Raw genomic sequence first — 23,215 nt, 5'->3', positions numbered from 1 at the left:
TCAAAACGGAAGAAAGGTTGAAGGGAGTTAGGACTGTATTTAAGCTAGATTGTAGTGTGTCCTAATTACTTTCTTCTTTCTTTGTATATGGACTTATTATCTCTTTTTCCCCTTCATCATCCTTCTGTTCTCATTTAGAATTTCCTACACAAATTAATGTCTTGCTTCTTCATCTATATACTGTATTGTTTTTTCTTCCTCTTTGGGCCTAACTGCTCTTCCTGGGCTGCATTATTACTGTTGCCAGAATGTGATGAGTCTGGCTATTTCTGTAATGTGCATCAGGTTGGGTTTAATTTCGGTCAGAATTGGCTAAATTACCAGAGCTATTAAGTTCATTTTATAGATACGGAAATAGAAATATGGCCATTGTTAGGATTTTTTAAATGTCATTTGAAACGTAAAGATTAGGAACACATTTTGGAGTTTTTTGTTGTTGTTGGTTTGGTTATATTGAAGCTATTTCTTGCTAGTGAGGCCAGGTAGCCCTGAATTATCATCTTCATTCTAGTTACACTGAAGGCTGGGGTCCTTGTTAGCTGTCTTGATTAAGCTTAAAAAGGGGTTTGTTGGGGAGACTGGTCTTTGTATTTTTCTAGCTCTGTGTGGGAGACAAGTTTTCTGAAGAGACCTGTAATGGGATCAGCCTCAGTTACTTTCTGCTTGTGTGCTTTGATATGTTTGAACTTTGATTGATTGTTTCTTCTCAAGCCAACTTGGAACCTGAGAGTCTCACTTTTCATAACTTACAGCTTTTCTTAGTATTTCTAAACAAAAATTGTTACCTAGTTACCTATGAACCAGGGTGACAGGTGTGACTTTTCTTAAATCACTAAAAAAAGTAAAAGGGATTTGGTTCATTCTATAAAGAAGTGTTCATTTAAGTATTATTAAAAATCCTCAGCTCTAAATATATTAATACAAGAGGTCTTTTATTTTATTTCCTCTTAGAGAAAAAAATGTGTCTGTCTGATCTTGGGCATTTGACCTGTCAAGATTTTTTTCCCTCTCTTTCTTTTTTCTTCTTTTTTATTGCTTTTTATTTTAATTCCGGTAAACATACAGTGTTATATTAGCTTCAGGTGTACAATATAGTGATTCAAAAATTTTGTATATTACTCAGTACTCATTATTATAAGTGTACACTTTAATACCCATCATCTATTTCACCCATCTCCCCACCTACCTCCCTTTCTGGTAACCATTGGTTTGTTCACGGTAGTTAAGAGTCTGTTTCTTGGTTTGTCTGTCTGTCTGTCTCTTTCTTTGCTTGTTTGTTTTGTTTTTTAAATTCCACATATGAGTGAGATCTTGGTATTTGTTTTTTTCTGGCTGACTTATTTAGCATTATACTCTAGCTCCATCTGTGTTGTAGCAAACGGCAAGGTTTCATTCCTTTTTATGGCTGAATAACATTCCATTTTATACTACATCTTTATCCATTCATCTATTGATGGACACTTGGGGTTGCTTCCATAATTTTGCTATTGTAAATAATGCTGCAGTAAACGTAGAGATGTCTGTGTCCCTTTGAATTAGTGTTTTTGTAGTTTTTGGGGTAAATACCCAGTAGTGTGATTACTTCACCATAGGGTAGTTCTGTTTTTTAACTTTTCACAGTACCTCTATACTGTTTCCCACAGTGGCTGCACCAGTTGCATTCCTACCAACAGTGCACAAGGTTTTTCTCCACATCCTCATCAAACTTGTTGTTTATTGCGTTTATTTTAGCCATTCTGACGAGTGTGAGATGATATTTCATTGTAGTTTTGATTTGCATTTCCCTGATGATGAATGATGTTGAGCAACTTTTCATGTTATCTGTTGGCCATCTATGTATCTTCTTTGGGGAACTGTCTATTCATGTCCTCTTTCCATTTTTTAGTTGGATTACTTGTTTTTTGGATTTTGAATTATATCAGTTTTTACACTAACCTTTTACCAGATATGTCATTTCCAAATATCTTCTTCCATTCAGTGGTTGCCTTTTAGTTTGCTGATTGTTTCCTTTGCTGTGCAGAAGCTTTTTTTTTTTAAAGATTTTATTTATTTATTCATGAGAGACACAGAGAAAGAGATGCAGAGACATAGGCAAAAGGAGAAGCCGGCTCCCTGCAGGGAGCCCAGTGCGGGACTAGATTCCAGGACCCCAGGATCACGCCCTGAGCCAAAGGCAGACTATCAACCACTGAGCCACCCCGCTGCCCCTGTGCAGAAGCTTTTAATTTTGATGTAGTCCCAATGGTGTATTTCTGCTTTTATTTCCCTTTCCTCAGAAGACATATCTAGAAAAATGTTGCTATGGCTAATATCAGAGAAATTACTGCCTGTGTTCTTTTCTGGATTTTTATGGTTTCAGATCTCATATTGATGTCTTGAATCCATTTATCTATCTATCTATCTATCTATCTATCTATCTATCTATCTATCTATCATACATGCATGATGCAGGGGAAGGGGGGTGGATGGGAAAGTCAGAGGAAGAGAGAGAATTTTAAGCAGGCTTCATGCCCAACATGGAGCCCAAAAAAGAGCTTGATCTCACAACCCTTGAGATCATGACCTGAGGCAAAATCAAAGAATCAGATGCTCAATTGACTGGTGGGCCCTGACCTCCCTGTATTTAACCCCTTTTGAGTTAATTTTTGTGTATAGTGTAAGAAAGTGATCCAGTTTTATTCTTTGCATGTAGCTGTCCAGTTTTCCCAACATCATTTGTTGAAGAGACTATTTTTTTCCCATTGCATATTCTTGCCTCCTTTGTCATAGATTAATTGAACATATAATTGTGTTTTTTTTTTTTCTGGGCTCTCTCTTCTGTTCTATTGATCTATTTGTCTACTTTTGTGCCACCATACTGTTCTGATTACTATAGCTTTGAATCTAACTTGAAGTCTGGAATTGTGATATCTCCAGTTTTATTTTTCTTTTTCAAGATTGCTTCAGATATTCAAGGTCTTTTTTTGTGGAATCTTTAGGATTTTCTATGTATAGTATCATGTCATCTATAAATATTGAAAAGTTTAGCTTCTTCCTTACTAATTTGGATTCCTTTTATTTCTTTTTGTGGTTTGATTGCTGTGGCTAGGGCTTCCAGTACTATGTTGAATAAAAGTGAGAGTGGACATCTTTGTCTTATTCCTGATCCTGATTCCTGTAAAACTCTCAAGTTTTTCCCCATTGAGTATGATATTTGCTGTGGATTTTTTGTATTATGGAAGCTGGGGTGAAGATCACCTTTGAAGCATTACTTTAATAGTCTTAATTATTTACCCAGCAAAAGCATGTCTCAAGAGAGCTGTGGATAAATTTGTTTAGTTAGTAAAGTTAAGAATTTTGCTTCCTCAGGTTGACATTTCTTTTTTTTTTTTTTTTGACCGACATTTCTTTTATAGCAAGTAAATCCGCACAAGAACCTAATTAATATATTTTTCTCTGTTTTTCTATTTTGGCAGGAACTTGATGTTAAAATAGCAATTAAATCATGTCGCCTAGAACTAAGTACCAAAAACAGAGAACGGTGGTGTCATGAAATCCAGATCATGAAGAAGTAAGTGTATTTGATGACTTATATTTCCCCAGTTCTGCAGCCCAGGCAGATGTCATCATAAGAAAGGAGGGGAGGAATCTGTTCTTCTCAGGATATTTTGGGGAACATGTTTTTTTCTTTCTTATCAAATATATATATGTTCTATTTTAAATAATAACATCACATTATGATTAGGTTTAATTTTAAAAGTCAGTTAAGGGGACATCTGGGTGACTCAGCAGTTGAGCATCTGCCTTTGGCTCAGGGCATGATCCCAGAGTTCTGGGATCAAGTCCCACATGGGGCTCCCTGCGGGAAGCCTGCTTCTCCCTGTACCTATGTCTCTGCCTGTCTCTGTGTGTTTCTTGTGAATCAATAAATAAAATCTTTTTTAAAAAATACAGCTAAGGGGGCACTTGGGTGGCTCAGTCAGTTAAGCAGCTGCCTTCAGCTTAGGTCATGATCTCAGGGTCCTGGGATTGAGCCCTGCATCAAGCTCCCTGCTCAGTGGGGAGTCTCCTTCTCCCTCTGGACCTCCCCCCAACTCATGCTCACTCTTTCTCTCAAATAAATAAACTCTTTTTTTAAAAAAAAAGCCAGCTAGATATTCTCAAACTCAGCTCTCTGTGGACAGAATCTTTTTCTTATGGATATTGGGCAATGTTCATCAACTATACTTTCTTTTTTTTTTTTTTAAAAAAAAGATTTTATTTATTTATTCATGAGACACACACACACACACACACACACACACACACACAACACAAACAGAGGCAGAGGCAGAGACAGAGACAGAGGCAGAGGGAGAAGTAGGCTCCATGCAGGGAGTCTGATGTGGGACTCGATCCCTGGACTCCAGGATCACACCTTGGGCTGAAGGCAGCGCTAAACCGCTGAGCCACCCAGACTGCCCTCCATTATGCTTTCTAGTTAAATATAACCACTATTCTCATTTCTTTACTCCTACCTACTTTTGTTGAATAGTGTATGTGTTGCTTCATACAAAATTACCCCAAAACTTAGTGGCTTAAAACAACTACCATTTAGGGGCACCTGGCTGGCTCATTCAGAACAGCATGTGACTCTTGATCTTGGAGTTGTGAATTCAAGCCCCATGTTGGGTGTAAAGATTACTTAAATAAATTTAAAAACAACAACAACAGACATTTAGTATCTCACAATTTCTGTGGCTTAGGAATTTGGGAGTGACCTAGCTTAGTGATTCTGATGCAGGAGATCTCTCTTGAAATACCCTAAAATGTTGAGTGGAGCTGCAGTCATCCAAAGACTTGAATGGGGCTGGAGTATCCACTTCCAAGCTCATTTATATGGCTGTTGGCTAGAGGTATCAGTTGCTTATCATATGGGCCTCTGTGTAGGGAAGCTTGGATATTTTCATGACGTGGCAGCTAGCTTTCCCCAAAGTGAATGATCTGAGAGAGAGCAAAGTGAAAATAGAGTCATACAACTGCTAGCTAATAGAGTCTGGATTTGAAATAAGTACTTTCTGGCTCTAGGGTCTTTTTTCAATTCACTATTAAAGTACTCAAACTTGGCTATGTGACAGAATCACCAGGAAGCCTTGCTAACTGTATGAATACTCAGGCCCTACACATGGAGAGTCTGTTTCCATATGTCCCTTAGGACTGGGTAATCTATTCCAGTTTTGAGATCCATTGCATTGATGATGATGATGGTGATGGTGATGATGATGATAGTGGCTGGGATGATGTATCATTAAGTTAAAAAAAAGATGTTAGAAAATGTAGTTAGATATAACATTTATTTAAAAATGTGTTTATGGGGATCCCTGGGTGGCGCAGCGGTTTGGCGCCTGCCTTTGGCCCAGGGCGCAATCCTGGAGACCTGGGATCGAATCCCACATCGGGCTCCCGGTGCATGGAGCCTGCTTCTCCCTCTGCCTGTGTCTCTGCCTCTCTCTCTCTCTGTGACTATCATAAATAAATAAAAATAAATAAATAAATAAAAAATAAAAAAAATGTGTTTATGTACAGATTAAAGCTAGAAGGAAATACGTCCAAATTTTAATATATTATCTCTGGGTGACATTGTAAGTGATTGTGGGAGAACCAGTATGATGTAGACTTTGGAGCCACACTGTCAGATTTGAATCCTTACTTGACCACCTCCTTGCTGTGTGATCCTATATTACTTAACCAATTTGTGCTTCAGTTTTCTGAAGTGTGTTGAGACTATTAATGAATTTACCTATAGTAGGATTATTGTGACTAGTAAATGAGTTAAAGTGTAAAGTAGGTACTGCTTGGCACATAGAAACGTAATAGTAATGATAGTGATAGTGTTTTTATCTATATTTATCTATATTTTTATCTATTTTATTTATTTTTAAAGATTTCTTTATTTTAGAGGGAGTGGGCAGAGGCTAGAGAGAGAATCCCAAGCAGATTCCCCACTAAGCCTGATGCGGGACTTGATCCTCTAACCCCAAGATCATAACCTGAGCCAAAACCAAGAAGCAGACGCTTAACTGACCAAGCCACTCAGGTGCCCTTATCTATATTTTATTTTTGAAAATTATTAAGTCTTAATTATAAATGAGAATGAGAAATTACAATATTATAAATAATGCCAGCCGTTCTCCCCACTCTGCCCCCCAATTAACTATCATTTCAAACCCAGTATCTTTTCATTAGAAAAAAATGTTTGATTATGATGTTTTCCCCTTCTTTTAGGTTGAACCACGCCAATGTTGTAAAGGCCTGTGATGTACCTGAGGAATTGAATTTTTTAATTAATGATGTACCTCTTCTAGCAATGGAATACTGTTCTGGAGGAGATCTCCGGAAGGTAGTGTGGATGCCTTGAGATGATAAGATAGTAAATCATGAACCTTAGCAATGCTTGAATCATATTTAATACGATGATCTAGAATAAAATTCAGTAAACTATGGCCTGTAACCTATTCTTACGACTGTTTTTTTACTACAACATCAGAGTTGAGTAATTATGACAGAGACTTGTGCCCTGCAAAGCCTAAAGTATTTACTGTATGGCCCTTTACTGGGAACATTTGCTACCCCTGATTTAGAATATGCATTTTTTGGTAGGTGATAGTGTTTGCAGGATGGGAGTGGATTGATGGTGTTAGACCAAAATATCCATGTCTAAGATGTTGATAAAGAAGTTGTGTTTTTTTTAAAAAATTTTTTTTTTTTTCTAGCACAAATCTTTCTCATGTCATTTTAAATCTGCTGTAGGGCTGTTTTTAAATATGTGAGGTTTTCAACCTTTTTCACTTTCACATACTTTCTCCCCTTTTATCTCTACCTGTGTAAGTCTTGTCATGAAATTAATTTATTCTCAGTATGGTTTTGGTGATTTTTCCCTTCTTGCATTTTCTTAATTGTGACTTATTTCTTATTTGAATATTCTCTTAGTGTATATAGTGATTAATGTGTTGCCACTGCTGCCCAGCAGTATTAGCAGTATACATTTTTAGATTTCTTTTTTTTTTTCTTCAGCTACTCAATAAACCAGAAAATTGCTGTGGACTTAAAGAAAGCCAGATACTTTCTTTACTGAGTGATATAGGTATGTAATCAGTTTGAAAATACCATCATAATTTAGTGCCCCTTTGGTTTATAAAAGGATCTATATACTACTTGGGAATTAAGAATTTTTGATGTACTATACAAAGCATACACTTTTACCATCTATAAGAAATTATCAGAAAAATTTAACTCTTGTTGATGCTAAAACTAGGATATTTTATTTTTTTGTTTTTCGCCAGGAGACCATTTTTTGACTAATAGATGCTCTAAGTGCTAACAAAGAATGGTGTGAAATGACCTTATTCAATTTTGCTCCCCCTTCTTCTCTGCCTAGCATAGTAATTTTATTTACCAGTGACGTTGCATCTTTTGGTTATAGGTTCTCAAGTCAACTTGTAGGATAAAATTCCTTTTTAATAAGAATTAGTCTGGGACACCTGGGTGGCTCAGTAGTTAAATGTCTACCCTTGGCTCAGGTTGTGATCCCAGGGTCCTGGGATCAAGTCCTGCATCGGGCTCCCTATAGGGAGCCTGCTTCTCCCTCTGCTTATGTCTCTGCCTCTCTCCATGTGTCTCTCATGAATAAATAAATAAAATCTTTTAAGAAAAAAAATTACTCCTGAAAAATCCTTAATTAGGCCCTTGGAAGTTCAGAAGCCAAGAATATGTTTCCCTATATATTTTTTCTTTTTTTTTTTTTTTAAAGATTTTATTTATTTTTTCGTGAGAGACACAGAGAGAGAGAAGCAGAGACACAGGCAGAGGGAGAAGCAAGCTCCATGCAGACAGCCTGATGTGGGACTTGATCCCAGGACCCTGAGCTAAATAAAGGCAGACACTGTAACCACTGAGCCACCCAGGCCTTCCTCCGTATATATTTTTATTTTGTTTCTTTTTCTAGGTCATGTAGGTCAAATCTAATTGAAGAGGATGATTTAGGTGGGAGGGAAAACTAGGGGGACTTATGTAATTCTACAGTATTTGTTTAATATTAACTGGATTTTCTGTGGAGAGACTATTAACTGGTATAATACCATTAATCATATAGTTATGATGGTCTGTGCAAATAGGAGCATCAGAGGGGGGCCTGGCTGGCTCAGTTGGAGGAGCATGCAACGCTTGGTTTTGGGGTTGTGAATTCAAGCCCCACATTGGGTTTAGAGATTACTTAAATAAAAAAAGAGTTTGAACATCAGAGAAGATCTGTACAAAATGTGAGATGAATTTATTTTTAATTCAGTGTTTCTGTTACCTCAAAATACATTTTAAACTTTATTTAGGGTCTGGGATCCGATATTTGCATGAAAACAAAATAATACATCGTGATCTAAAACCTGAAAACATAGTTCTCCAGGATGTTGGTGGAAAGGTAGGTAAAACCTGAAGAACTGTTACATGCCAGTTGAATATAGATTCCCTGGTATAATTAGTCTTTGAAATCTGGTGCCTTTACATAGCATTTTATACTTTTTCTTCCCCAGCCTTCATTTCACTGAACTGTGGTTTTGTGTTTAGATGTTTGTCTCCTCTTCTAACACAGTGTTTCCATTAGAGAAGGAACTGTCCCTATCTTGCGCACTTCTGGTTTTGAATACAGTGTCTAGTAGAGATAAAAGACAATGAATAAAAATAATTTGTTAATCCCTTACAAAGCACATCCAACACACACACACACACACACACATCCTGGATTTGGTTAAGTATATTTACTTAACTATGTTTCTTATTTAAGAAAGAACAACTTCATTCTCTTCCCTCAAATTCTAAGTGCTATATATAAGTAAAATTCAAAACCTTGATTTCTCAGATTCTTAAATGAGTCATCTTGAGAAGAACCAGAAATTATGCATTGACTCCTGGAATACTTGTATTTATCAGAATAATTTGAGCAGTTTTCTTGTGACTAGCACCCAAGTTCCATTCCAATAAAGATGTAAAGCCAAGAGTCCAAACCTTGAATTGGATTGTGTGGTCTTTAGTTAGTGATGATGGTGGTCAGTTGAGGTGATGAAACTGATGGTGCTTCTTAAGAGCCTTTCATGTATGCTTGGCACCAACTATTTCTGCTTCGTTTGTATCCAAAGTCTTCAGGATATTCCTGAAGTTAGGTAGGTCTTTACTCACTTAGTGGTATCTTTTTCATCTTTGGAAGTCATCCTTACCTTTCCCTTTTGGTTTAATGGATCAGTCTTATTCTGCATATGCCAAAATAAAAATTAATAGTCTATACTTAATTTTTTTAACATTTTTTACCATGCATGAAAGGAACTGTGTTATTCTTTTCTTTCATTATTTCATTGAATCCTAATAATAATTTTGTGAAGTAAATATCATTAGTAATATCATTATGTAGGAAACTGAGAGAAGTTAAGTAACTTGATCAAGATCATATAAGTGGTGCACCTCAGGCTTGAAATATGTTTGTGAAATTCCAGAGCTCAAGCTCTTCCCCACCACCCTCTCCAGAGCCTTATAAGGATATTGTTGCCTTTCCTTTTCAAATTTCTCATTTAATACTTATTATTTTGCAGATTATGCATAAAATAATTGATCTAGGATATGCCAAAGATGTTGATCAAGGAAGTCTGTGTACATCTTTTGTGGGAACACTGCAGTATCTGGTGAGACATTAATTGTTTCTTTGAATTCACGTTCTTACTTCTGAAGGTCATGAATATAGTAGTCCAAAAATAAAGTAGCTCTTCTCTTTTAGTGTTGATGTTTGAAGCATTTTTTTTTCTTTTTAAGGCCCCAGAGCTCTTTGAGAATAAGCCTTATACAGCCACTGTTGATTATTGGAGCTTTGGGACCATGGTGTTTGAATGTATTGCTGGATATAGGCCTTTTTTGCATCATCTGCAGCCATTTACTTGGTAAGAAATGGCAGAGAACTTTGGTGTGCTTAATGGTAATGTAAATTTTCAGTTACCTGCTTTTTTTTTCTTCCCCCTTCGTATGTGTAATTGCCTTTTAAACGCATAGTTGAATAAAATTAAATGGCAAAAAAAATCTTAAGAGTATGAGAGTGAGTTGTCAACTGAGGTAACTTGTTTTATAGGCATGAGAAGATTAAGAAGAAGGATCCAAAGTGTATATTTGCATGTGAAGAAATGACAGGAGAAGTTCGGTTTAGTAGCCATTTACCTCAACCAAATAGCCTTTGTAGGTAAGTATATTTTAGTTGAGAAAGTTCACCTCAGTTTCTTTAGGATTATAAAAGAACAGTGGAATTGTCTGTTTCAAGTAGTATTGTGCAGTAAAACTTCCTGTGATGATGAAAAGTTTTATGTCTGTGATGGCCACATTGAGCACTTGAAAAATTGTAGTATAAGAGAGGAACTCAATTTTAACTTTTATTTAATTTTAATTAATTTTAATTTAATAAATGCAAATAGCTGCTTGTGACTGAGGGCTATATTGGACAGCACAGGTCTAGTGGAAACAAGAAGAACTCCTGCTACAAGAAGATTCCTGGGATACTGAAGTAAATGATAAATGAGTTCCTTGGACAATAGAACTGGACTCACCTATTGAAGTTGCCAGTACTTACATATGTAGGTTTTGGGTTGTTTTTTATGGAAAAAAGTTTGTCCCCTGTCATTTCATGAATTACTTGAAAGTAAGATACAAAATGATACAGATGAGTAATGAGAAAGGACATGGACAACCTATGAAATTACCCTTTTCACAATAATGAAAGAAAACTAGAATATAGTGATTTTCACTCTATTTTTGTATGCTTTCTAGTTTAATAGTAGAACCCATGGAAAACTGGCTTCAGTTGATGCTAAATTGGGATCCTCAGCAAAGAGGAGGACCTGTTGATCTTACTTTGAAGCAACCAAGATGTTTTGTATTAATGGATCACATTCTCAATTTGAAGGTTAGTTTGAATGTGGTCTGCTTCATAAAATTTGCATTGAAGTTAACAAATTTATTTGGAAAATAAACATAAACATATTTTAATGATCTTTTCTGATGCTTATTTGAAAAGAAAATTATATTTTTAGAGCTGATATGTTTTTACTTCTTTAGTAAGTCTTCTCAGTTTTACTTTTAAGTGGTCTTTGTTGATTGCTTTTATGAAACATCTTTTAGATTTTCCCCTTCTTTGTATTGGTGCCATTAGACCTCGTTCATTTAAGGTATAATCATACTGGATTTGGTTTGCTGAGGAAGTTTCCTGCCTGGCTTTCATGCCTCTATACTTTGTCCCAATCCTACAGTCCATGCAGCATGAACTACCCATCTCATCTTCTGAAAATGCTTTTTTATTCTTCTGTCCAAAAAACCAACATAGTTCTTCTTGCCTCCCAAGTCAAATCTAAACTGATCTGCCTACCTTTTGGAGCTTTTCTCATGCAGATCCACCCCAACCAAGTACTTGCCCCAGACCTGCTTCTCTTACCTCTTACTTCTCTAGGACCAACTTGTCACTGCTCCTCACACCATCAAGCACATTATCCATTTTTGTGCTTTGACGCTGCTGTCCTTCTGCCCAGAATGATCTCTGTATTTGTGTATCTCCTCAACTACACTGGCACATATTCAACTCTCCTTTTCTCTGAACAATTTCTGCGACATAGTTTGTCATTTAATCATATTTACTATATCTTCTAAATGTTTCTCATCTTCCACTCATGCCTCTCCATATAGGTTGTCTTCTTTAATATTGGGATTGTTCTTGGGGATCCCTGGGTGGCTCAGCGGTTTAGTGCCTCCCTTTGGCCCAGGGCGTGATTCTGGAGTCCAGGGATCGAGTCCCGCATCGGGTGCCCTGCATGGAGCCTACTTCTCTCTCCGCCTGTGTCTCTGCATCTCTGCGTCTCTCTCTCTCTCTCTCTCTCTGTGTGTCTCTCATGAATAAATAAATAAAATGTTAAAAAATATATTGGGATTGTTCTTACTACTTTTATTAACAATTGTTCACCCTCACCCTACCATCATGCTATCCCTACCCCACTGTTCTGCTGTACAAAGCAGGCCATGTATCAGGTTCTCAGTAAATATTCACTGGTATGAATGAGAGGCTCTATTATGCTGTATACCCAGAAACAACTCTCATCTGCAATCTTTTCATAATTATTGATTGGTTAGAGTAGATAGGGTTCCTAAAATTGGAAGAATCTGTGGTGCAGGCTCAGTGGTGAGCATCCAAGGCCATCCTGGAGGCAGGAGGAGGCTAGTTGAGGGTGGGGCTAAATTTTATTTTCTGAAAAAAAAATTGAAATGAGAAATTATAACCATGTAAGGTTTTACTGTAACCTTGGTATACTTTAGTAAATAGGAACTTGGGGCCATGTTGATGTTATTCTTCGCTAACTCAGAAAAGTTATCTGGCTTCTTGATTTGGGTTTCTTCTATTGTGCCAAGGAATAAATCATTCCTTAGTGTATAAGCCCAGCGGATTTGGTGATCCATTTTAGGTCTTTGTGTCCCCTGAAAATTTTTGTCTTTTATTCCAGGTTTTTTTCAGACTTGTCATGGTGATCTTAACATCATTTCCACTTTGTGGGGTTTGTGGAGATGTGCTTGTTAGAGAGCATAGAGAAAGAGCCCTCCTTATATGTTTTGCGGTCTGTAGACTTCAGTTTGCAGAACCACTCTTTACCTGTCTGTGAATCTGGGGCAAATATATATTTATCTATTTTTAGCTCAGGTACGGTAGGTAATATCTTCTTTAAAGGCTCAATATTGTTGTGAGGCTGTGCAGGATAAGGAATGTATAGGGTACTATTCATAGTAACTTGGGGATGCTTCTGAGAAATGATAATAGAGCTAAATTTTGAAAGATAAGTAAGACTTAATCGGGAATAGGCAAGGAGAGAGACTTACAAATGGGAATATCATGAACACAAACATGAACTGTAAAACAATTTGTATTATAGGACATTTTCTAAGGTGTTTATTATGTTGTTCAAAAAGGGAATGGTGTCTGATTTTCATTTAAAAAAGAAATTTTAAAAAGTTACTAAAATACCTCTTTCTTTTTAAAAAATTTAGAGTCTGATTACATGATTTTCCAACTGTGTATTATGAAAAACTTTAAATATATAGGAAAGTTGAAAAATGTATACTGAACTTGCCACTGAAGATAATGGTGAAATAGAAGTATTTAATTATTCTTTCTTTGCCTGATCTTTCATGTTCCTAAGTATAACTATACCCTAAGTGGCTCTCCTTGGTTTTCTCTTTTTCCATATTACTTTTTCTTCCTTTCCTTTGTAATCTCTTCAGTTGTAGAATTTTACCTATAAGCTGAATATAGATAACTTCCAAATTTATTTCCTCAGTTGTGACTTTTCTGCAGAGTTCTTGTAGCTACTGTATAACTATACTCGGGGGTTTCACTGGCACCCAAGACTTAATTTAAAAACCGAACACATTTGCTCTATTAAATCTCTCCTACAGCATTTCCTCTGCCTCTTGCACTGTCATCTTTCCAGTTATCTAGGTGGGATGGCTTGTCTGACTATTCCTTCTTTTTCAATTTTGTATCCAATTATTTTCTTAGGTTTATCTTTTGAATGTTTCAACCATTCTGAGCTTCTCAGGTTCTCAATTTAGAAGGCCTTACATAGTTCCTCTTTGCATATTGAATAAAGTTCAAACCCTTACATTTAGTATTCAGTATCTCTCTTGGTCTCCTTTCATCCTATACTTGCAGCCTTATCTTTTATTATACTCTAAGGGGGCATCATTCTAGGTACATTTGAACCAGATTATTTATATTCCTTTTTTTTTTAAAAGATTTATTTATTTGAGAGAGAGAGCAGGGGGAAGGGCAGAGAGAGAGAGAATCTCCAGCAGACTGCCTGCTGAGGGTGGAGCCCAATGCAGGGCTCAATCTCATGACCCTGAGATCATGACCTGAGCAGAAATCAAGACTCAGGTGCTCAACTGACTGAGCCACTCAGGTACCCCTGGATTATTTATATTCTTTGGTTATGCTCATCCTTTTCTACCTCTGTGCCTCTGCCTACTTTATTTTCTACCTAGAAGAACCTTTCTTCTTTCAGTTTTTCCTTATTCTAATCTTCCTTCCTTTCCAAAGTTCAGCTCATAGTGCCTCTTCTATAAAGCGTCCCTTTTCCTTCCACCATGTAAACTCCTTTGGAAACTGCATGATAGGGACGCCTGGGTGGCTCAGTGGTTGGGCGCCTGCCTTTGGTTCAGGTCGTGATCCCCAGATCCGGGATCAAGTCCGCATTGGGCTCCCTGCGAGGAGCCTGCTTCTCCCTCTGCCTGTCTCTGCCTCTCCTCTCAATCTGTATCTCTCATGAATAAATAAATCTTTTTTTTAAAAAAAAAAAGGAAACTGCATGATACTTTTCATTATAATAGTACATTTAGCATTTTGCCTTGTATTTAGTTCCCTTAATGTTTCTTAGTATCTTCTATTTGGCCATTATCCTGTGGAGGGCAAGGATCATAAGTTATTTAATTTGTATACTCACCACCACCATAACACATTGAATATTTACCATAGTAGTCACTCATTAAATAATTGAGTGAACAAAAGGATAAATGTAAGTTGTATTTCCTCTCTATTTCTTTGGCTCTCTTATGGCTCAGCTTTGGTTGTGGGATTCCATGATTACTTACCTAGTTTGACATAAACCCTGTGTAAAAGTGTATATCCACCTTAGGATATTGATCCTCAGTTTCTGCTATCACTAGTAGGGGCAGCTGTCATAGTATAAAATATGTCTAGGATGGGAAGAAATGGACGGTCTCAGTTGAAATACTGGTATTATAAATCCATGACAACTTTGATAATTCCCTTCTCTTCCTCTCACCTTTTTCAAGCATAAAGGTTAATACAGAAGGAAAGTTAATGCTTTACCTCTGTAATAAGCATTTCTAGCAGAAATAATTTTAATCTAACAATATATATTTAATTATTGTTTAATTGAATTTAAAGAAAAATGTAATTTTAATCATTTGCATATGCTAGTTAATATAATGTACTGGAGAAACATAGGTATTAACTTTATATGGTTTATCTAAGGACAGTAGAAGGAAGAGGATTTAAAATCATATTGTCTTCAAGAGACTTCTTAGGACTCTGGTTTCTCTCTTTGCCAAAATGGAGATTAGATCTAATTAACAGTATGTTATGTGAAAGCACTTTGTAGTTAGCATCTATTAGGGACTTCATAAGTGGGAATATTTCCTTCCAGGCCTATGATAAGTTTTTGAGAGTAAATAAGTGTTGCCTTTTAATTTTTATTATAATTTTTATTTATTTTCTATTTTTAAAAATTAGTTAATTTTTTTAGAGAGGGAGAGGGAGAGAGAATCCCAGGCAGGCTCTATGCCCAGGCTCTTACAGCCTTGAGCTGGTGAACTGAGCTGAAGTCAAGAGTTGGATGCTTAACTGACTGAGCCACCCAGGTGCCCTTAAGTGTTGCATTTTTGTTTATTTTTTATTTTTTTTAAATATTTTATCTTATTTATGAGAGACACAGAGAGAGAGAGAGGCAGAGACACAGGCAGAGGGAGAAGCAGGCTCCATGCAGGGAGCCCCACGTGGGACTCGATCTCGGGACTCCAGGATCACGCCCTGGGCTGAAGGCAGCGCTAAACCTCTGAGCCACCTGGGCTGCTCAGTGTTGCGTTTTTAAATTGGGATTTTTTTTTTTTAATTTTTATTTATTTATGATAGTCACAGAGAGAGAGAGAGAGGCAGAGACACAGGCAGAGGGAGAAGCAGGCTCCATGCACCGGGAGCCCGACGCGGGACTCGATCCCGGGTCTCCAGGATCGCGCCCTGGGCCAAAGGCAGGCGCCAAACCGCTGCGCCACCGAGGGATCCCCTAAATTGGGATTTTTATTTCTAGATTTTGTACATCCCTGTAATTTTGAAATTTTATTCTTTGGAGCTAACATCTTTTGTAGAAAAGTAAACTCTACTGTTCAGTTTTCAAAATGTTATTTTGTAATTATGGAAGGAGATCTCACTTTGAAAAATGATTGAACCTTGTGTAGAGATATTCCCTTTAGTATCTAGCACTGAATCTTTTATGTGGTAAATGAGCAATAATCATTTCTTTTTTCTTATTTATACAGATAGTACACATCCTAAATATGACTTCTGCAAAGATAATTTCTTTTTTGTTACCACCTGATGAAAGTCTTCATTCACTACAGTCTCGTATTGAGCGTGAAACTGGAATAAATACCGGTTCTCAAGAGCTTCTTTCAGAGACAGGAATTTCTCTGGATCCTCGGAAACCGGCCTCTCAATGTGTTCTAGATGGAGTAGTAAGAGAATTCTAATATTAAGAACTCTGTTAGCTTGGAGGATTGCATGCTGTGCATTTTTTTTTTTTTTTTGGATGCATAGTTGGAATCCCCTTGGTGGGGGGTGGTTCACATCTTACAATTCTTATTTTAATTTTATCCTACTCATTATTTTTATCATTGCTTCACAAGGTGAACAAGATATGTTTTAAACTTTGTATGACTTTCTCTTTGGTGACAGTCCCCCCCGCCCCTTTTTCCCACTTTTATACTTAAAGCCTAAAACCTTGAAATTAGACCAGCAGTCTCATAGATCCTGCAAGAGGATAGATGGATGGTAAAATATTGTGCTCATGACTCTTGTTGTTGTTGTTGTTTTACTTTATTGAGGCAAATTTTATATATCATGTAATTTACCCATTTCGTGTATGCAACTCAGTGATTTTTTTTTTTTGGCTTATACTATAAACCAGTCATTACTATAAGCCAGCTTAAAGAAATTTCGATGTCAATAAGATCCTTCATGTCTGCTAACTCTTAATCTCCATTCTGTTCCATTCCAGGGAATCACTGTTTTGCTTTCAGTCTCTATAATTTGCCTTTTCTAAACACTTCATATAAATGAATCATACAGTCTATAGTCTCTTGTGTCTGACTTCTTTCACTTAGCATCATGTTTTGGAGGTTCATTCATGTCCTAGCATGTATCAGAATTTTATTCCTTCTGATTACTGAATAGTATTCCCATTGTATGGATATATGTTGCTGTGACTTTGTGCTTTTGTCCTTTTGGGGTCTGGTGATTGTTTTTCACATTAAGCCATCCTATAGTTATTTATTTCTCCTAAATAGTAATCTAGACCTTGAATCTGTAAGATGTATGTGAATAAACATTGGCCTTATTCATTTACATTTCACATTAGGAAATGTGTTCAAGTACTTAGAGAACCTAGTATTTTCAAGGATTTTTAAAAATTGTTTCTTTTTCAGAGAGGCTGTGATAGCTATATGGTGTATTTGTTTGATAAAAGTAAGACTGTATATGAAGGACCATTTGCTTCCAGAAGTTTATCTGACTGTGTAAATTATATTGGTAAGTAAAGCTCATTTACTGACTGAGGTTTAAAACTGAAATAATATAATTTTGACTCAATATGTTTAGTAGAAATGGTCTTTTGGTGTTTTTGTTCTGTATCTCATACTTCTGTTTTTTAATTATGATGAGAAATGAATTTATACAGATTGGAAGGTGAAATAGTAGATTTCAAGTCATCTCTAGATCCCTCATTTGGAAGAAGACTTACTTTCTGCAGGATAAGGCTCTCACAGAAGAATGAATCTCCACTATTAGTTAAGCCTGCTTTCTAGTTGCTTTATGTAAGCGTGTTCAGATACTTCATTTTATATGAATACTGCTTAACGTTCAAATGTTTTCATTTATCCTTGAGAATTACTCTTTTCTTTGGAAGAAGTGATTAGTTTCTGTATACCCAAAACTAAAAATCAAGCATAATATTGTAAAATCAAGAACAAAACTGGGCAAAGGGCTAAAATCATGTAATCTTTCCTTTTTGTTAGTTTTTTTAAACAACAGTTTTAAATTTACAGAAAAATTGGGACACCTGGGTGGCTCAGCGGTTAAGGTTCTATTTGCCTTTGACTTAGGGCATGATTCTGGAGTTCCGGGGTCGAGTCCCACATCGGGCTTCCTGCATGGAACCTGCTTCTCCCTCTGCCTATGTCTCTGCCTGTCTCTTCTGTGTCTCTCATGAATAAATAAATAAAATCTTTAAAATAAATAAATGAATAAGTAAATAAATAAAAAGTAACTTCCCACCTCTTTTCCCATCTTTTTACATATAGTACGGGACAGCAAAATTCAGCTTCCAATTATACAGCTGCGTAAAGTATGGGCTGAAGCAGTGCACTATGTGTCTGGGCTGAAAGAAGACTACAGCAGGCTCTTTCAGGGACAAAGAGCAGCAATGTAAGTGGATTCTATTGTTTACAGGTGCAATGTCATGTGCATTAATGTTCAAGAATTAATCTTGCTGTTTTCACTAATCAGTATTCCACGCAATACTGAAATATTGGACTAATCTGAAATATAATATTCTCACCAGACTTAAAGAATTCTTACTAATGGTCTGAAACCATCCAATTGCAACAGCTTGAGAGTAGTTCCTGAGCAGTCCTAGTATAAGAAGATTGTTTTATCTTAGAATATCACAGGTAGGGAGTCTTCAGAGACTAGATTCTAGTCTAAACTATTTCTCACAGATTGATAATAGAAGCTTAGGCTTTGGGTTTATGGCAGTTTAAGCTATTAAATTTTTGTTCACTGTTTCTGAAATACTAATTTTTTTTTTTTTTTGCTATGGTTTAGGTTAAGTCTTCTTAGATATAACGCTAACCTGACAAAAATGAAGAACACTTTGATCTCAGCATCTCAGCAACTGAAAGCTAAATTGGAGTTTTTCCACAAAAGCATTCAGCTTGACTTGGAAAGATACAGTGAGCAGATGACTTATGGGATATGTGAGTGTTTGGGTAACATGTTTGAAAGAAGTGTTGAATCTCTTGAAGCCATCTTCTGTTTTGCCTTCTTGCCTCAGCCCATTGTTTCATTTATATTAACATTAGAGTAAGAGATAGGTTGCCTCAAGTCCTCATAAACAGTGTTTGTACTGAATAGTAGCTGCTTTTAACCTTTAGATTAGCAACTTTACTTCCCCACAATTGAACTATAGTTGGACTAGGATGGTTTAGCTTCAGAAAAATTCAAAAGCAATTTAAGAACTTTTGATTTTCAAGTCTCATTTTTGAAATAGAGGCGCCTGGGTAGCACAGTTTTGTTTGACTCGTGGTTTTAGCTCAGGTCATAATCAGGGTCCTGAGATCAAGCCCCACATGGGGCTCTGTGCTCAGCATAGAGTCTGCTTAAGACTCTCTCCCTCTCTCTCTCATACCTCCCCTCTGTACACAGTGTCTCTCACTCTCTCTCAAATAAGTAAATCAATCTTTTAAAAAATAGATACAAAGTCTGTATTGGGATGTCTCCTTAACCAGGGAAGTCTTAAACTACTTATCTTACTGTAAATAATAATACAAATAATTCCAGAGTTTTTTCTTCCAAACCACCTACTGTAGAGTCCCCCACCCCTTTTTTTTAGTATGGTACACAGCCTCCAGTTTTCAATATTTGACTCTAAGCTCTCTCCTTTCAGATGTATTAAGGAAATGTAAGATGCAGATTTAAAATTCAAATAATAAGCTGAAGGGGTCACCACCAATATTTCTGTTGTCTGTCATAAAACAAATTCTTTTTTGGGAAACAAATCCTATTCGTATACTTGTCTTAAGCAAAGTGTATGTATATCAGAATAAATGATCAGCAGTATCCAATTGCGTGAGTAAGTTTACCCATTAGGACTGGTTCAATGATTGATGTTTGATTTCTATTTTTGTATAATAAGCATTCTAATGAATGGCAGAACACTGTAATTATTTCACCAAATTATCTTTGACTAATCAGCTGTTAAAAAGGAATGACATAGGGATCCCTGGGTGGCGCAGCGGTTTGGCGCCTGCCTTTGGCCCAGGGCGCGATCCTGGAGACCCAGGATCGAATCCCACATCGGGCTCCCGGTGCATGGAGCCTGCTTCTCCCTCTGCCTATGTCTCTGCGCCTCTCTCTCTCTCTCTCTCTCTCTGTGACTATCATAAATAAATAAAAAAAAATTAAAAAAAAAAAAGGAATGACATAGACCTGTGTACTCATACTAAAAGATCACTTGGGTCTTTAATGGCAGTGATGTATTAAGTTGGGGAAAAAAAACAGAGAGAAAAGTATATAGAGATAGTCTCACTTATGAGGGAAAAGGGTATGTGTCTATGTAACAAGTGATTAACAGTAAGATCCTTAGAGTGGAGGGGACAAAGAGAGAGTCTTTTCTTTTTATATCCTTTTATAGTATTTGATTTTCAAAAAATCATGTTCATGTATTACTTTTCCTTTTTTTTTTCATTTTTTAAGAGAAAACAATTTATATTGGTTTCTTAGGGGTCCTATAGCAAGTTACTTATAAACTAGGTGGCTTAAAGCCACAGAAATTTAAATAAATAAATAAATAAATAAATAAATAAATAAATAAATAAATCCATAGAACTGTGTCACAGTTCCAAAGGCTGAAAATCCAAATCAAGGTGTTGGCAGGGTCCATGAACCCCCTAAAGCTGTGGGGAAGAATACTTCCTAGCTTCTTCCTAGCTTCTCGTGGTTTGCCAACAGTCCTTGGCTCCTTGGCTTGCAGCTGTAGCACTTTAATCTATACCTCTGTCGTCAAAATAGAGCTCTCTCTTCATGTGTTTGGGTTTCTCATAAGAAAACTAGTCATACTGGATTAATCCACCCTACTCCAGGATGATCTCATCTTAATTAGCTAACTGCAATTTGGCAGTGACCCTATTTCCAAATAAGGTCACATTCTGAGGTACTGAATTAGGACTTCAACAAAGCTTTTTGGGGGGACAGTTCAATCTATAACACCATTTTTGATGATGATATGGCAAGGAAGTGGATAGGTCAGTAATTAAGGCTATGGCTATTTCTGAGATAACCAATTAAGACTTTTTTTTTTTTAGCCTCAGAAAAAATGTTAAAAGCATGGAAGGAAATGGAAGAAAAGGCTATCCACTATGCCGAGGTAAAATCATTAGCTCATTCTATATGCTTATTAATTCCTGAGGTCTCTCATAGAAGTTGTCTTTGGTTTCAATATATAGAATGTTTTTCATGTTACTCCTGATTATCAGACAAAAATCTAGTAGATGCTTTGTATGTGTAGAGTTGATAAAAGCAGGGGCTTTGGGCAAAAGAGATTAAACTAAAACCTTGCTAAACTTATTTCCATATTACGTGGACTTACACTTTTTAGTAGGGTTATACAGATTAAATGGGAATAAATAATAAATGGTAGTTATTGCTGTTATTTTTATGATTGGTTTAGATAGGATAGCTGTATGTCCTGGTTATCCGAAATGGTCCCAGTTTATATCTGCCTTGCCATAATTATCAATGATACTCCCTTTCACTCTCAAAATTATGCCTGTTTGGACAATAAATTATACATATGGTCATGCTAGTTATAGGTCATTCTCTAGGAGGAATATTCCTTTCTTACCTGTTACATCTGTCCATGGTCCTACTAAATTGTTACTCTCCTGGATGTGCGTAAGGCAGTTAATATCCTTAAGTAGGAAATCCAGTGTCTTTTTCTTTCTGCATTCTTATTCAAGACAGTTGGGAACAAGAGGCAATGAAAATCCTATAACTGAGATGCAGTGGTTTTGGTGGCCACTTTTCCTGTCTTGTTAATAATACTACTTTTTGCTTCTCAGGAGGAGAAAGCAAATGCTAGTAGTTCACTGTTGTCAGAAGAGAAAAGAGAGAAGCATGGGTATTAAGTCTGTCCTTGTATGAAAGACTGTCAGAATCTGAAAGATAAAAAAGCTTGAACAAAATCAGTGTTTCATATTAAATCATTTAGTTCTACCATTGCAGCAAATCGTTCTCTGTCTCAGTTCTTTTCTGTTTTGTGTGGTGGTGAGCCTGTTATTTCTTTTGCATTTCATCATATTTTAGGTGGGTGTCATTGGTTACCTGGAGGATCAGATCATGTCTCTGCACACTGAAATCATGGAGCTGCAGAAGAGCCCTTATGGAAGACGTCAGGGAGACTTGATGGAATCTCTGTAAGGAAGTCTTGTGTTATTGGTATTGATGTCTGTAATTTTTTTGTCACAGATGGTTCTGTCTGTGTACATCTAGCTGATTAAGGCTGTATTTGTTCTTTTCTATAGTTTTCTTTCTCCAAATATATTGACATCATATTTTAGGAGGAAGTTTTTCTTAGTCACAAGAAATTTTGGTCATGACTTAACGGTTGACCTTTGCTGTTTTAATCAAAACATCTTTTCATGTGGGTGTAACAAATTATTCAAATGTTCTAAGTTACAGACTGTTGCCCTGCTTCCCATACTTCTGGCCCAACTTATTGTCCATTAAATGCCCTAAATGAGGTTAACTTCCTAGGTATCTGAATAGAAATTTCAGATTGTTTTTCCCTAATCACGGGGCTTCATTTTTGCCCGTTTAAGTGTTTCTGATGCAAGAATGTTGTATATGTGGTGGTAGATCAGAGCAGATATGAAATATATTAAAGTTTGCATTTTTATTTACTTTAAAAATTTTTTTAAATAGTTTTTATTTTTAAGTAATCTCTATACCCATTTTGGGGTTTGAACTCACAACCCCGAGATCAAGAGTTGCATGCTTTACTGACTAAGCCAGCCAGGTGCCCCTAAATTTTGCATTTTTAGATCTTGCTTATTACTCTGTAATATGCTCTGTAAAATGTTCATTGGCAATATGTACTTGCTTTAAAATAGATTATACTCTATTCAAACAGTATTGTTCATTTCAAGTTGTTGATTATTAGTCATTGAATTATCTTCACATTTGGAAGCATGTTTTCTTTTTCATAGGGAACAACGTGCTATTGATCTATATAAGCAGTTAAAGCACAGACCTTCAGGTAAGACACTTATCACTGTACACAAGGCATTTTAAGAAACCATCACAGGGACACCTGGGTGGCTCAACGGTTGCGTCTGCCTTCGGCTCTGGGTGTGATCCTGGATCCGGGGATTGAGTCCCGTGTCAGGCTCCGTGCAGGGAGCCTGCTTCTCCCTCCGCCTATGTTTCTGCCTTTCTCTCTGTGTCTCTCTTGAATAAATAAATAAAATCTTAAATTAAAAAAAAAAAAGGAAACCATCACAAACTTAACGAATACAGGGTTTGGATTTTTTAAAACAAGCTGCAGAATAAATTCCAGTTTTGGTATTG

The 23,215-nt window shown here is 36.5% G+C and overlaps 1 protein-coding gene across 5 annotated transcripts in view; it reads left to right on the top strand.

Moving 5' to 3' along the window:
* The window catches only part of CHUK (component of inhibitor of nuclear factor kappa B kinase complex), a 37,089-nt gene that overhangs the window by 2,983 nt on the left and 10,891 nt on the right, over window positions 1-23,215 (top strand). For all 5 annotated transcript variants that reach the window (XM_055300057.1, XM_055300055.1, XM_055300058.1 and 2 more), the window contains exons 2-16: window positions 3,456-3,550; window positions 6,244-6,358; window positions 7,033-7,102; window positions 8,343-8,431; window positions 9,594-9,683; window positions 9,811-9,935; window positions 10,121-10,228; window positions 10,810-10,945; window positions 16,135-16,329; window positions 17,299-17,401; window positions 18,172-18,295; window positions 18,695-18,846; window positions 20,953-21,014; window positions 21,953-22,062; window positions 22,855-22,904. In XM_055300057.1, coding sequence (XP_055156032.1) covers window positions 3,456-3,550; window positions 6,244-6,358; window positions 7,033-7,102; window positions 8,343-8,431; window positions 9,594-9,683; window positions 9,811-9,935; window positions 10,121-10,228; window positions 10,810-10,945; window positions 16,135-16,329; window positions 17,299-17,401; window positions 18,172-18,295; window positions 18,695-18,846; window positions 20,953-21,014; window positions 21,953-22,062; window positions 22,855-22,904 — 1,624 coding nt within the window. The remainder of the gene's footprint in view (window positions 1-3,455; window positions 3,551-6,243; window positions 6,359-7,032; window positions 7,103-8,342; window positions 8,432-9,593; window positions 9,684-9,810; window positions 9,936-10,120; window positions 10,229-10,809; window positions 10,946-16,134; window positions 16,330-17,298; window positions 17,402-18,171; window positions 18,296-18,694; window positions 18,847-20,952; window positions 21,015-21,952; window positions 22,063-22,854; window positions 22,905-23,215) is intronic.

Source organism: Nyctereutes procyonoides, unplaced genomic scaffold (genome assembly GCF_905146905.1).
Source record: "Nyctereutes procyonoides isolate TBG_1078 unplaced genomic scaffold, NYPRO_anot_genome, whole genome shotgun sequence".
Taxonomy (NCBI): Eukaryota; Metazoa; Chordata; class Mammalia; order Carnivora; family Canidae; genus Nyctereutes; species Nyctereutes procyonoides.
Note: the sequence above shows the minus strand (reverse complement) of the source record. Positions and strands in the feature narration are given on the sequence as shown.